The sequence below is a fragment of the Echinops telfairi genome, unplaced genomic scaffold (genome assembly GCF_000313985.2).
Source record: "Echinops telfairi isolate 266 unplaced genomic scaffold, ASM31398v2 ScPeMD7_7458;HRSCAF=8496, whole genome shotgun sequence".
Lineage (NCBI taxonomy): Eukaryota > Metazoa > Chordata > Mammalia > Afrosoricida > Tenrecidae > Echinops > Echinops telfairi.
The window spans coordinates 7,313,498-7,327,443 of record NW_022111358.1 but is presented as its reverse complement, the minus strand read 5'-3'; the positions used below and the strand labels follow the sequence as shown (position 1 = coordinate 7,327,443).

At 43.2% G+C, this 13,946-nt stretch overlaps 1 protein-coding gene across 1 annotated transcript in view; it reads left to right on the top strand.

The window, feature by feature from the left end:
- Window positions 1-9,527: 9,527 nt before the first annotated feature.
- Window positions 9,528-13,946, top strand: part of TEFM (transcription elongation factor, mitochondrial) — a 10,006-nt gene continuing 5,587 nt past the window's right edge. The window contains exons 1-2 of the mRNA XM_004707341.2: window positions 9,528-9,591; window positions 12,245-12,705. Coding sequence (XP_004707398.2) covers window positions 9,561-9,591; window positions 12,245-12,705 — 492 coding nt within the window. The 5' untranslated portion in view covers window positions 9,528-9,560. The remainder of the gene's footprint in view (window positions 9,592-12,244; window positions 12,706-13,946) is intronic.

Below are 13,946 nucleotides of genomic sequence, written 5' to 3'. Positions count from 1 at the left end.
GAAGCACTTTCTTTCACTTCCATGGGTCAAAAAACCCAACTTCCCCAATCAAGTACCAAGAGGCCCCTCACTCAGTAAGCCAGTCTCCGGTACAAAAGCACGCAGCCCCAGTTATCTCGTGGGTTGGGAAGCCCATCACTCTAGTCCATGCTCTGGCTTCTGGTTCTGCTGCTGCTCCTCTTCTGGATCCAGGAAGTTCACTGCATAGGGATCTTGGGTCCAGAAGATCTGCTCCATTCCTGGCTCTTCCTAGTAATGAGATCCCGCCTCTTGCTTCTTAGAGGGCTCATTTTATATGCAGCAGGATAGCACTCCAGGGACGCCTGTTCACACCTGCTCACAGGTGAGTCCTATCAGTGTCTTCCCTCACCTTCTTTCCAGACCCCTGCAGGAAACAGGTCATTTGGTGGGAGTGAGAGGCTTTGACTAGAAGAGCCACGTTCAATACTGTAATTTAATGCCCCTGCATCTGGAACCTTCTTTTAGGCTAATGCCGTCAGGACACCTTGGACTTCTTCCTTCAGTACCATTGGTTCTTGATCATATGCTACCTCCTGAAATTTAATTAGTGTTCTCTATTTTAGTAAGAACTATGTCAACTAGTTCTTTTTGGTACAGTGACTCTGTATAGTCTTTCTGACTTCTTTTGATGCTTCCTGCATTGTTCAGTATTTTACCCACGGAGTTTTTCAATATTTCAACTCGAGGCTTGAATTTTTTGCTTAGTTTTTTTTTCTCAGTTTGATATGCTGAGCATGTTCATTTCTGACTCTCTACCTCAAGAGCTTTGCACATTTCATTACAGTACTTTAGTTTGTCTTCTTGAGCTGCCCTTTGAAATTTTCTGTTCAGCTTTTTTACTTCATCATTGTGGGAAACAGAAAGATTTCTCCCAAGTTGTCGCTCCCAAATACATGCCAAACCCAAGATCATGCTTGCTACACATGGTAAATGACTGTACCCTGGGAGGTTAACGGATGTAGGTCAGAAGTTATTCTCCCTAAGGGTTCTCAGCCAACTAGAGCAACCAGACTGTACTGTCTGACTCACCCAAGTAGGACCCACTCCATTCTGATATTGTTCCCTTGAAGGAGTGCCCAAAGGCAAGCCCGGGACCACTCAAGGATGACTAAGGTTAGGCTACTATCTTGAGTCTAGGATCCGCCCATCTTGCCACATATGCCCCTTTTACTATTGCGTGTACACCCCTAGGTCATCCCCCTCCTAATGCTTGTGTTGCCTACGTTACAACCCCTTCCTATGACGTAGGTTGTTATCTGCAATCAGGAGGCTTGCATGCCCCGATATATATATATATATATATAGAAATACACATGCTTTGGTTAGAAATAAATCAGGACTTCCTCCTGCCCTCTCTGCCCACGCTGTGCGCGGACCTGGCTGGTGAGATCATGGCCGTTCAGGAGGTGAGCATGCTGCCATGAAATGTGTCTGATTTATTTTACTCTCTCTCCTATCTTCACTGACTTTACTATAATCTTTATATGTCTTAACAGTACAGTTGCACCTACGAACCCGCGATATAGTTGTGAGGGGCTGGCTACCCCCACACATCATTTCTTCCATTTGCCTTAACTACCCTAGGATTGAGAGCAAGTTTCAGAGTCTCTTCTGACACCCACTTTGAGCTATTCTTTCTTTCCTGGGGAAGTAGAATCAAATAAAGAGGAGAAGACATGGTAATAAGAACCCAAACAACCCCCTACATTTAAAACAGTATGCATTACAAGTGTGATTCAGAGTTAAGTGCTGGAAATACTTCTGGCTTGGAATACAGGCGGGCTTAGAGGGCTTTTAAAAGGTGTGAACCCTTAAAAGGTTAGCAGAATATAGTCCTCTGTGTGTGTGTGTGTGTGTGTGTGTGTGTGTGTGTGTGTGCACTTCATAGAAAGGGGCCAGCAGGTAGAAAGGCACAGAGGCAAGACAGTATGCATTGTGGGAAACATCCTGCGTTAATTAGCAATTTAACAGCTCCATGTACCAAATTTTGAGCTACAAGTGGCTTAAACAATGAAAGAGCTATTCTCTCACCAACCAGCCAAACAAAAAGTCCAAAGAGATTTAAACAGAACTAGAATGGAAACTACCAAGGTGCATCACCCGTAAAATCGTTAAGTATTGTTTCATGAAGCTTTTGTCTCACACATACATGTAACATCAATTAACCTTGGGTCAGTCCAACGCGTGAGGACACTGGACAGGCTAAAGGGGCGGGCGTGAAGGGAGCCACGGGAGGAGCCTGAGACATAAGCCTCTGGGTGACAAAAACAGGGAAGTGGGAAGGAGCTGGTTTCCGGGGGAAGATGACGCCTTTCATTCTGAACGGACTGACTCTGGTTTACAGTAAACCGTGCCAGGTAGTAGCTTCTTTTCCTACGAAGTCCAGCCTGTGATCAAAGTAAATATGTGAATGAATGCTCTGCAGACCCAGGGAGTTTCCTCACAAGGCCACTAACAATTAGCTTCCAAGAAGAGGTGATGCTTTGCCAGAGGAACAAACATTTGGTGAGACTCCCTGGTGGTGCTAATGTGCTTGGCTGCGGACCAAAGGGTTGGAGGTTTGAGTCCCTTCAGAGGCATCTCAAAAGAAAGGCAAGGCGAGGCTATTTGCTTCCGGAAAAGAAAACAAGAGCAGCCATTGAATCCCCATGGAACACAATTCTCATCCAACACTGACGGCATCAGCCCGAGGGCTTCTACAGGCAGTTGGTTTTAAAGGCAAAGTGAGAGATGATCTCACCTCCACTCTGGGGTTTGGAGATCGGCTGAGACCTGAGCAAGTGGCGGCATCGAAGGCGCTGAGATGGAACATTTATCTGCCACGCTCTCTGCATCCAGTTATCCTCCCAGCTGTCCTGGGAGCCAGGGACCATTATGTCCTTTTCCCCCATGAGGAAGCTGAGGCTCAGAGAGGCAGAGTAACTGCCCATGGCTGTGCAGTTAGTGATAGGTGGGTGTTGCCAGCTCTCCATTTGATCGCTGAGAGCACCCCAAGCGCTCCTCATGGCCACGTTAAGTTGACTAAGCTTTGGTTTTTAAAAGAAAAGTATTTCCTCCTCATTTGGAAGATTTTGCACCCAGAAAGAGTTGACTTTATTTCTTGTTTGCTTCCTGGAATTACCATGAGTAAATCTTATTAGTACTTGTGATTCCCCACACCTGCTACTTCCTCCTGTGACCGCCAACCCATTACCAACTCATGTAACACAAATGCATCCCCTTCCCCTCTCACAAAGCTAAAGAAGGACATCTCCTTGTCTCCAGGGAGAATTCTTATCTTCCACCGCCCCTCCTTGATCCTTTCCTGGTTCAACCCTGACTGTTGCCTCTCCCTGGAAAGGTACTTACTAAGCTTCCCTCTCCTGTCTTTGATCCCAGACTCTTCACCTCCAAACCACGCGTGCCCTGCTAAATGGCTACCTTCTAGAAACGCTCCTTCAGACGGACCTGCTAACTCACCCTCAGCGGATTCAGGCCACCTGGTGATGTTATTCAGTTGCTCAAATTTGGATCGCCCCAGGCCTGACCCAGATTTGGTGCCAGCCACATCTCCCTCCATCCCTTCCAAATGGAATATTGCTCCAATGTCAAGGGCCATCGCCAGGGTCACCTCTTCCTATGTTGCCCTGCCCTTTGCCTGCATGCTGTTCTGCTGAGTGGAAAGGCCTTGCACTCCACTCCCCAACCCCCAGCTATTCCGTTGCCCTCCTCACTGATGGGATCATTTGTGTACTTGTCCCCCTCTTGAGGCAGACTAGCAAAAGAAACTCCATTTTTTAACTGCTAAATGACCTGCCTCCTTCCCCCTGTAAAGAGCAGAGAGCGTCAGCAGATGCCAGCTCCCTGCTCTGCGGAACTCTGGTCAAGTCCCTGGTTGTGTTTTTCTAAACTGATCGCCCCACTTGAAGTGACACCAGCAAATAATGGTTGTGCCGTTCACATCACGGGATCACAGCCGTACTCACTACAATGCCCAAAATGCTATGTTGCGCCTCAGCAAATGTGGGACATGAAAGTAAATAAGAACGAATTTCATTTTATTTTTTAGAATAGAAATTGCTCAAAGGGTTTATGAATGCCTGGAGAAACCAGCGAAAGGGCTGTAGGCTGAACTGTCGTCGTGGCCTTAAAAGGAGCAGGTCAGACCGCTCAGAAGCCCTTACAACCAAAGAGCGTGCCAGCTCAGATTCAGGACAGGTGACCTTTAAGATGGAACCAATGCACGTTTAGAAAGAACAAAAGCATTAAAGAAATAATAGCAATAAGCATAATGAAATGATAAAAGCTTTGCTCAATCAAGGGGAAAGTTGTGTTTATATTTCAACAGATGAAGACATGTATAGGTTTCTTGTTGATGTGTCTACCTGAAGCAGGTTGTCCCCGAGATTCCTACAAGGACAGGCTCAGCAGAGACCACGTCACTTCTCCTAAGGCTCCTGAGTGCTGTGTCTGGCCGAGCTAGCCGTGATGGTTATTTCATCTAAAGTAAGTGCCGATACTCTGATTGGGCTGACATTCCTCATACAAATTGTTAGATCACATTTGCCAGGACCTGTGGTTTCCACCAATACCACTCCCTGAGCTCCAGGACTGTGAGAAGATGGGGGGGAGAAAGTCGCTTTCTCAACAAAAAAGGACATGCCTTAAACTTTGAGTTATAACACTTATCCATTGTGTGTGAAATCTGCAAAAGGTTATCTTAAAGCTAAAATGCAAGTGTAAATGTCTTGGTTATCTGTTAAACTAATTAAAAAATTTTCTCCTTAGCAGGAGTAACTTTACATATAAGAAGAATACTGCATAGCTTGGTAAAGAAAATAATAAATTGTGTAAAGTTTTTACTTGTCATAAAAATTGTATAAAAGAAGAAATTTAAAAATTTTTAAAGAAATAAATATTTCACAATATATTATTATTTCACAATATATATAAAATTATATAAAAGAAATGGCATTAATTACACTAAGGCCACATTAAAAAACTATATAGTTAATAATTTTGTTACTATTGTTAATCGGGGCCCTCCCAAAAATTATTCTAAAGGTATAAATGCAACTATTTGTAATTATGTAAACAATACTATTTGGAATTATACAGAATCTTTTTTTTTTTTAATCCAGAATCTTTTTATTGGGCTAACACTCCATCTTTGGTTCCCCTGAACAGTGAGACTTGTAAAAATTGCTTGCAGCTACACAGCCAGAGGTCAGATAAGGCCATACTGTTTACTCAATTGTGTTCTAGAAAGAACATGGAAAGTTAAAATTTTCATCGCTAGAAGTTATCTTTGGTTAATCCTGTTTCTAAGATGGCTAAATAAATAAATAAAATCATAATAATGAAAATAAATGCAATAAATGTGAGTTTAAACTCAGCAGGTAAAAGGCCTCTTAAACCTCTCTGGAAGAAACCATGTTCCTAGATCCAAGTGGCTGACAGAAAGGCAAGGTGGCTGATAGGGTCTGGCCCTGTCCTGGCTTAAATCAGTCAAGAGCCTGAGGCCATATTTCATGTCAATCAAAGTGTTTAAGTAAAAATTAAAATAAAATAAAATAAAATTTGTTTTTTTTAATTGAAATTTAAAATCTGGCTTTACTAGGTTTATACTGTTTTATGATAATGACTGTTATTAAAACAGTAATTGATAAAAATGATAATTTTGTAAGTCTATTTGCTTTCAGCCATCAATTTGAATCTTTAAAATGGGTATAGGCCATACCTGTAAAGAAGGCTCTGTGGGGAAACAGATCTATGTGCATATATTTATAGGGTTAGTATTAAAGGAGCAGATGGCCACTGGGCCTCTTCTCAAGTACTCCCTCAATGCAAGAGCACTTTGTTCTATTAACCTGACATTCCATGATGCTCACCTGCCTGACACCCTGACATGTTCTCTGAAGACCAAGTGGCTGCAGAAGCAAATGTGGTGAAAAAAGCTGATGGTGCCCGGCTATCAAAAGATATAGTGTCTTGGGTCCTAAAGGCTTGAAGATAAACAAGCGGCCATCTAGCTGAGAAGCAACAAAGCCCACACCAGGCTGTGTGGTCATGAGGCGATGATAGGATCAGGTATCAGGCATCAAAGACCCAGAACAAAAAAATCATATTGTGAATGAGGGAGAGTGCAGAGGAGTGGAGACCCAAAGCCCATCTGTCGACAATTGGACATCCCCTTACAGAAAGGTCTCAGGGAGGAGACGAGCCAGTCAGGGTGCAGTATAGCATCAATGAAACATACAACATTCCTCTAGTTCTGTAATGCTCCCCCCCCCACTATCATGACCCCAATTCTACCTTATAAATCTGGCTAGACCTGAGCATGTACAGATAACACAGGGAATCCAGGACAGATAAACCCCTCAGAATCAATCTTGAGAGTAGCCATACCAAGAGAGTAAGGGGAAGGTGGGGGGAGAAAGAGGGAACCAATCACAATTATTTCCCTATAACCTCCTCCCAGGGGGATGGACAACAGAAAAGTGGGTGAAGGGAGACATCGGTCAGTGTAAGACATGAAAAAACAATAATTTATCAATTATGAAGGGTTCATGAGGGAGGAAGGGGAAAAATGAGCCTATACCAAGGGCTCAAATAAAAAGCAAATGTTTTGAGAATGATGAGGACAACAAATGTACAAATGCGCTTGACACAATGGATGGATGGATGGATTGTGATACGTTGTACAAGCCCCCAATAAAATGATTTTTTTTTTAAAAGGCGGCTCTGAAAAGGTAAGCCTCATTCAGTGCTTTGAGTGCTCTGGACATTTGCAGACACTGGTGAAGATTACTGTTGGCAGAAGAAAAAGGAACCCTTCTCGTTTCTTTAAACTTTCAACTATTAGTTTATGCCCAAGGCTGGGGGAAAAATTAAAGCCATGAAGAAACTCGCCTAAGACTAAACATGAAAAAAAAGCCTCTGAGCAGCCTGACATGCTGGCTAGGTGACCACCACTTGTGTGGAGCTGGGAAAATGCAGTAATAAGAAAACGAGCTCAGTCTGGTCACTAACCCCCAAGAACCTAGTTCACAGGAACTAAAGAAGATGAGAGCGGGTTGGCTGAAGCTCATGGCCTAGCCCAAGGGGGCTGAAATTGTTAAAAGAAAAAATTGTGACTGGACCCATGGTCAAAGGGAAGGCACCCAATGGGCACCCTGGTGGAGCCAAGTGAGGCAGCCTACATTAAGTTAACCAAAACCTGATCAGATGAAAAGACGCTATTTAAGCCTGTGAACTGGCGCATATTGCTGCTGACTTTATGGACGACCTGTCCTCATTTGACTTTGCTTATGGATGCCGACTCACAAGGTTGCAATTGAAATAAAGATTCTTCACATCAAAAAACTTGCTTGTCTTCTCAAAGCACTAAGTTAATATACATAAGTAGGCAGTACAAAATTGGATACCCAAAATTGAGGGAATAAAGGCATAACGTAACTGGCTGACAAACTTTTATAGATAAAGACATAAAACATTGTTATTTAAAATAACTTACTTATAAAATATTACATTTAAATAAAGCTGGTACATTTCAAACTGTATGTATTTTAGTTTTATTTTGTTAGAACTATTGTCCTTGTTTTGAAAATTGCATGTGACAAAAAGTGTGTAAAGGTGTCATGTTAATCTGACACCGAGCTCTTGACTGTTCCCATGACACCTGCAGGCAAAGATTTATAATCATAATTTGCGTCAGTCCCTGCAAACCTGACAGATTGTCCAGCACCGACTCCACAACTTCTTGTGGAAGGCAGGGCCCCAGCCACGAGCAAGCAGCCTCTCTGTGCACCCATTCCAGCCCGGTGACTGTGTCGTCATGAAGTGGTTCATGTCCACCAGGCTTACACCACGTTGATAAAGGTCCTTTACCATCATGCTGACAGCTCCGACCACGGTCAAGGTGAACGGACTTGTTGCCTGAGCTCACCACTCACATCACAAGGTTGCCCTGCCTGACGCAGAATGAAAGGTAGTGTTATCACAGTCTAGGTTTTCCGCAAATTGTAATTAAACTATTAAAACGTGTTACAATAGGTCATAAATGTATTGTAAGGCTTTCCTGGCAACTGTGGTTTTCTTGCTCCTTTGGCCTTACCCCCTCCCTGCTTGTCTCCTTGTCTGTTTAACAACTAGGTGTTGCAGGGTCTGCAGCCACAGCTATCTCTGCCCGCCTCACCCAGAGTCATGGCTTGAAAGGCCTCTCTAGAGGGTAATGAATGTACAAATGCGCTTTACCCAATTGATGTGTGTATGGATTGTGATAAGAGTTGTATGAGCCCCTAATAAAATGATTGTTAAAAAACGCCTCTCTAATATAATTAATGTAACTATTAACAGATTAAAAGCCATCATTTTAAAATTGTCAGGACAATTCATTAAGAAAGTTCATCCAAAACCATATAGAAGTTGTTAAATGTATGATATTGAAAACCCAGTATACTAACCTACATGCAAAAGAAGTTACTGATGAATCAACGATTTAATTCCCAAATAGAGTAAGGAAGCGGCAGATTAGCAAAGCAAACTCATTCTTTTAACTGGTAAATGACCTGCCTCCTTCCCCCTCCCATCTCGGAAAGTCCCACTAGTAATTGATTTTAGAATGTATTCTCATGTAACCAGGTTCTGGACGCTACAATTGGTTTAGACTACTCTTCAATGTATCATTTGTTTTAATATTGTTCCTTTTAATGTATAATCTATATGGCGTGATCTTGTTATGGTAACCAGGATGTTCTATTTTGGTATTGTTTCACTTATGATAAGGAATGTCAATTTTGGTATTGTTTCACTTATGATAAGGAATGTACCTGGTAATGCGGCTTGCTCTTCTTGACGTTACCAGTGTTATAATCAATGCTGTATCCTGTAACGCTTCCTATCCTAAAGAATAGTGACATTAATTTTGCTTTCTGCTTCTGTCCACGCTTGCTTAAGTCTTAAACAAAGGATAAATGAGTTTTGAGCCTTTAAAGATGAACTAAAATGTGGACTCGGGACTGCAATCAAAGAATCGCTTTTAGATTCCAGCAATCCGGTTATAACCGAATAAAGACTCTTCTAAATTATCAAGACATTGCAGTGACTGCCGTTTATTCGAACCCGCAACTCTCTCCTCCCCCAGACCCTGCTCTGAGCCTCAACCTGAGCTCCAGAGGAGGCTCATCAGTCGGTGTTCCCAGAATGAAACCAGGGAACGAAGTCTTGCCAACCACAGGCCAAAAGTAGTCTAGGCGCTGCTTCCTCTTCAGATATTCCCATCCCCACCTATCCAGCCAAGGTCACGGACCGGTCGGGGCGAACTTGTCCCGGGGATGAAGAGGAACATCCCCACGGACCACCCAGGGGTTTGAGGTAGGGGCGGGTAGCTAGGCTGCGGAGACCCACTGCCAACAGGGCACACTTCCGGTCGCCGCGGAACGGAGTTCTCGCCGGAACCTTCCTGCCGATTTCCGCCCGAGCGCTTTTGGGCGGCACACCGGGACCGGAAGTTGGCAGAGGGGGAAGGGCGGCCAGAGCTCCCTGATGTAGCTGGGAACATGAGCTTCTCTAGACTTCTCTTGGAGGGAGGTAGGATGCCTGGGACTCAGGGTTCACTTCCCTGCCTACCCTCAGCCCCTGATTCTGGACCGATTTCCCCGTTACGTGCTGCTCCCCCGCTCGGAGCCGTCGCTGAGCTGACGCGGCGGCTTCGGGCCCCGAGCTCGGGGAGTTGGGCTTGCTTGGCTTGTGATTGAGGGGCCAGGGCGACTTCCATGTAGTTTTCCAAACCTGCCGCTCGTATGGCTCTTCTCCTTGCAAAAAACATGCTTTTGGTAGAACTTGAGAAAAGTGGTCGGAAGAAAATCAGAAACACCCTCCCATCTTCCACTCACGTGGCAACGTTCTAGAGCAGAGGTTCTCCACCTTCCTCAGGCCGCGACCCTCCATACAGTTCCTCATGTCGTGGCGACCCCCAACCATAACACTGTTTATATTGCTATGTCATCACTGCCATTTTGCTACTGTTATGAATCGGGCGACCCCTGTGAAAGGGTGGTTCGACCCCCAAAGGGGTCGCCACCCACAGGTTGAGAACCGCTGGTCTAGACGTTCCTCATAAACAAACTTTCATTGTATCTGGTCCCACCAGAAGAGAGGGAAACCGTAGTGAAAAAGAAAATAAAGGTAGAAGACAAGTACCCCTCATGGGATAGTAATTTCAAAAAGAACCCTCTAAAGTTCAAAATGCTATCTAAAATGCTAATCGGTTGAAAGCTTTTTTTAAGTGCTTCTAAATAGGAATAAAATAAAGTTTCCAGATAGTAAATTGTAGGATTGGTCCATACAAATCAAAAGATGCCTCTAGTAATCAAGCCCAAACCCTTCTATTTTAAAAATAGCTTTGAGATTAACCCTTTTTTTAAATAGCTCTTATAACAATGCATACATCAATTGTATCAAGCACATTTGTAAATATGTTGCCATCATTACTTTCAAAACATTTTCTATTTCAGCCCTTGGCATCAGCTCTTTTTTCCTACCCTTCCACCCTTGTGACCCCCTCGATAAATTATAAATTATTATTTTCATATCTTATATCATCCAGTCTCCCTTCACCCACATTTCTGTTGTTCATGGAGGGCTGGGAGGGGTGTTATATGTCAATCATTGTAATTGGTTTTATTTCCCTTGGCCCCTATCTCCCCCCTACCCTCAGGGTATTGCTACTCCCATTGTTGTTCCTGGGGAGTTTATCTGTCCTAGATCCTGTGTACTGAGAGATCTATCTACCAGTGTACATGCTCTGGTCTAGCTGGATTTGTAAGGTAGAACTAGGGTCATGATCGTTGGAGGAGGAAGCATTAAAGAACCAGAGGAAAGTTATGTGTTTAGTTGGTGCTATACTGCACCCTTGCTGCTCATCCGTTCCTTGTGACCCTTCTGTGAGGGGATGTCCAATTGTTTACAGATGGACTTTAGTTCTCCCCTCCACCCCTTCTTGTTCACATCAACATGATTGTTTTGGGTTTTCTGATACCTGATCCAGTCGACACCTCGTGATCACACAGGCTGTTGTGCTTCTCCCACGTGGGCTTTGTTGCTTCCCTGCTAGATGGCCACTTGTATAATTTCAAGCCTAAGACCCCAGACGCTATATCTTTTGATAGCCAGGCACCATTAGCTTTCTTTACCACATTTGTTTATGCACCCATTTTTTCTTCAGTGATAGTGTTGGGAAGGTGAGCATCACAGAATGTCAGGTTATTAGAAGAAAGTGTTCTTGCGTTGAGGGAGGACTTGAGTAGAGGCCCTACTACCTCAATAGTTAACATATGTACATAGACCTATATCCCTATTGTTATATATTAATATATTTACATACGTGCATGCCTATATTCATACCTCTATAAATGTCTTTTGCCCTCTAGTTCTTTCTTTTTTTTTTTTTTTAAACATTTTATTAGGGGTGCATACAACTGTTATCGCAATCCATACACACATCAATTGTGTAAAGCGCATTTGTACATCATTCTCAAAACATTTTCTCTCCACTTACCCCCGACATTAGGTCCTCAGTTTTCCCCTCCCTCCCCGCTTCCCCCTCCCTCATGAGCCCTTGATAGTTTATAAACTGGTATTTTGTCATGCCCTCTAGTTCTTTCCTTTATTTCCTTTTACTTTCCTCCCATCCCACTATCATGTTCCACCTTCATTTGGCTCTTTGTACTTCCTCTTGGCTACCATTGCACTTGATCAAACCCTACCAGGCATTCTACACCCTCCTCGCCATCGATTTTAGATCTCTTGTTGTTCCCTTGTCTCTGGGTTTGTTGGCTCCACACTCCCTTTCCCCTACCTCCTCCTTTCCCCTACCCTCCCAGAACTGTCAGCCCTGTGATTTTCTTCTCTGGCTTGTGTATCCTGCCTACCTTAAATAGATAGACATGAAAAAGAAGAAGAAAAGGGCCTATAAATAGTTCCAGGTCTGTCGACTGACCCTTATGTATGTTTTCTGATTGAGTCTGATGAGGTGCCAAGCCCTGCCCTCTGAGCCTGAAGCCTATTTTTGAGATTTCTTGGGGACTTCATTGCTTGGAAACTAAACCTGTTTTAAAGATGCTTTTCCAGAATACGGCCCTCTTAAACGATAGGCAAATCTGCCCCTTGGCAAAGAGCGATGTCACTAATCCTAAAAGGAGTAAGACCTCTGAACTTGTATTTTGCCACCTTTTTCTTCTAGTGAGGTGGAGGTGCTCTCCAGCTCCAGTGCGGTCTTCCCTTTTCCAGGCCCTACATAATTCCTGCTGTTGGGCAAAATCTGCACCTCAGAAAAGGATTCCCAACGCCGCCCTTGGTGATGACAGGACGAAGGGACCTGCACACGCAGTCGACCTGCTCTTCTCTTCGGAGCAGCAAGCTTCCATCCTGCACGTGCTGAACACAGCATCCAACAAAGAACTGGAAGCTTTCAAGTTGCTTCGTGGAAGAAAGTCCAGCAATATCGTAGAGTACAGAGAGAAGTGTGGGCCGTTTCAGAATTTGGAGAGTTTGCTAAAGGTGCCCTTGTTCCAGTATAAAACCGCCGTTCAAGTGTGTAACGCCATTCTTTGTCCAGAGACTGGAAAGAAAAAAAGAAAAGTACAGGAAAACCGGCTCTTGGGAAAGCTCATCAAGCCCGACATCGGAAGAGAGAGACTGAAGGTAAACCACTTCTTAACATCTGTTACAAGATGTGTTTGTGAGGGATGTTGTGCCTGAGGGGAGTGGTGAGAAATTAAAATGCAGAGATGGATTATGTACATGAAGTTCAGATTCTATCCATGATTAGACATAGCAAATCATGATTCTGAGCAATTTATAACAACACAAGTATATCTAATTTTTTGATAAGTATGTTTGTTTGTTTTGTTTTTTTTGATAAGTATGTTTTTAAGAGAGTTAAAACAGGTCAACCTTTCCAGTAGAATTTAAAATTATTTCTGGCCCCCTCCTTTCCTTCTTTAAAAAAACTCCTAAAAAGTCCTTTTCATTGTTATCTTAAAGAACTAAGCATTAAAAACTCTCGGCTCATCAGTTCAGCATTAGGTCTTGTAGGAACTTTAGCCTGTGTAGCATTACTTGATAACATACAGTGCGCATCATTGTTTCTGGGCCTGTGGCTTTATGGGTTGGTAGCTTTGGGGAAATATGGACAGTTTTTAAAACATTTGGGAAGCTCTTCTCAGGAAAAAAGCTTACCCCACATACACTGAATTTTGCATATAGTTTCAGAGGATTTGTATATTCCTGTACGTCCAACCATAGACTCTAACTATAAACTCCTGCCATAGCTGATATCGAACATACATGAACCAAAATTTCCAGGGATGATTTCCATCCAAATTCATAACTATATTTAGATGACATAGTGACTACTGCTTTATACTTAGATTATAGTGGTAGTGTATCTTCGTTAGGGGGCTGTGTTCTAAAGTCAATTTGTGTGGAGAAAAGTACATATTTCCAAATCCTTAGAAAAATATATCTGTTGCTCATGAAGTACTAAGACACATGGTTCTGGGTACAACCTTTTAAAGCAGCGGTACTCAACCTGTGGGTTGCGACCCCTTTGGGAGTCAAACGACAGTTTCACAGGGGTCGGGTAAGACCATCGGAAGACACGTATTTCCAATGGTCTTAGGAATCAAGACACCGCTCCTTAATCTGTCTCCAGGTGGGTCCGCCCACATGCAGATACGCCCACATAAGTGTACCCGGTGTGAAGACTGTTAACCATGCTACACCATGCTTCAAGACAAAATTTCATTTATTTGTCATTAGAAATAAATATTTCACAATATGTAATTACGTACTGTTTTTGTGATTCATCACTATGCTTTAATTAAGTTTAATTATGTTCAATTTGTAACAATGAAAATACATCCTGCATATCAGGTATTTAC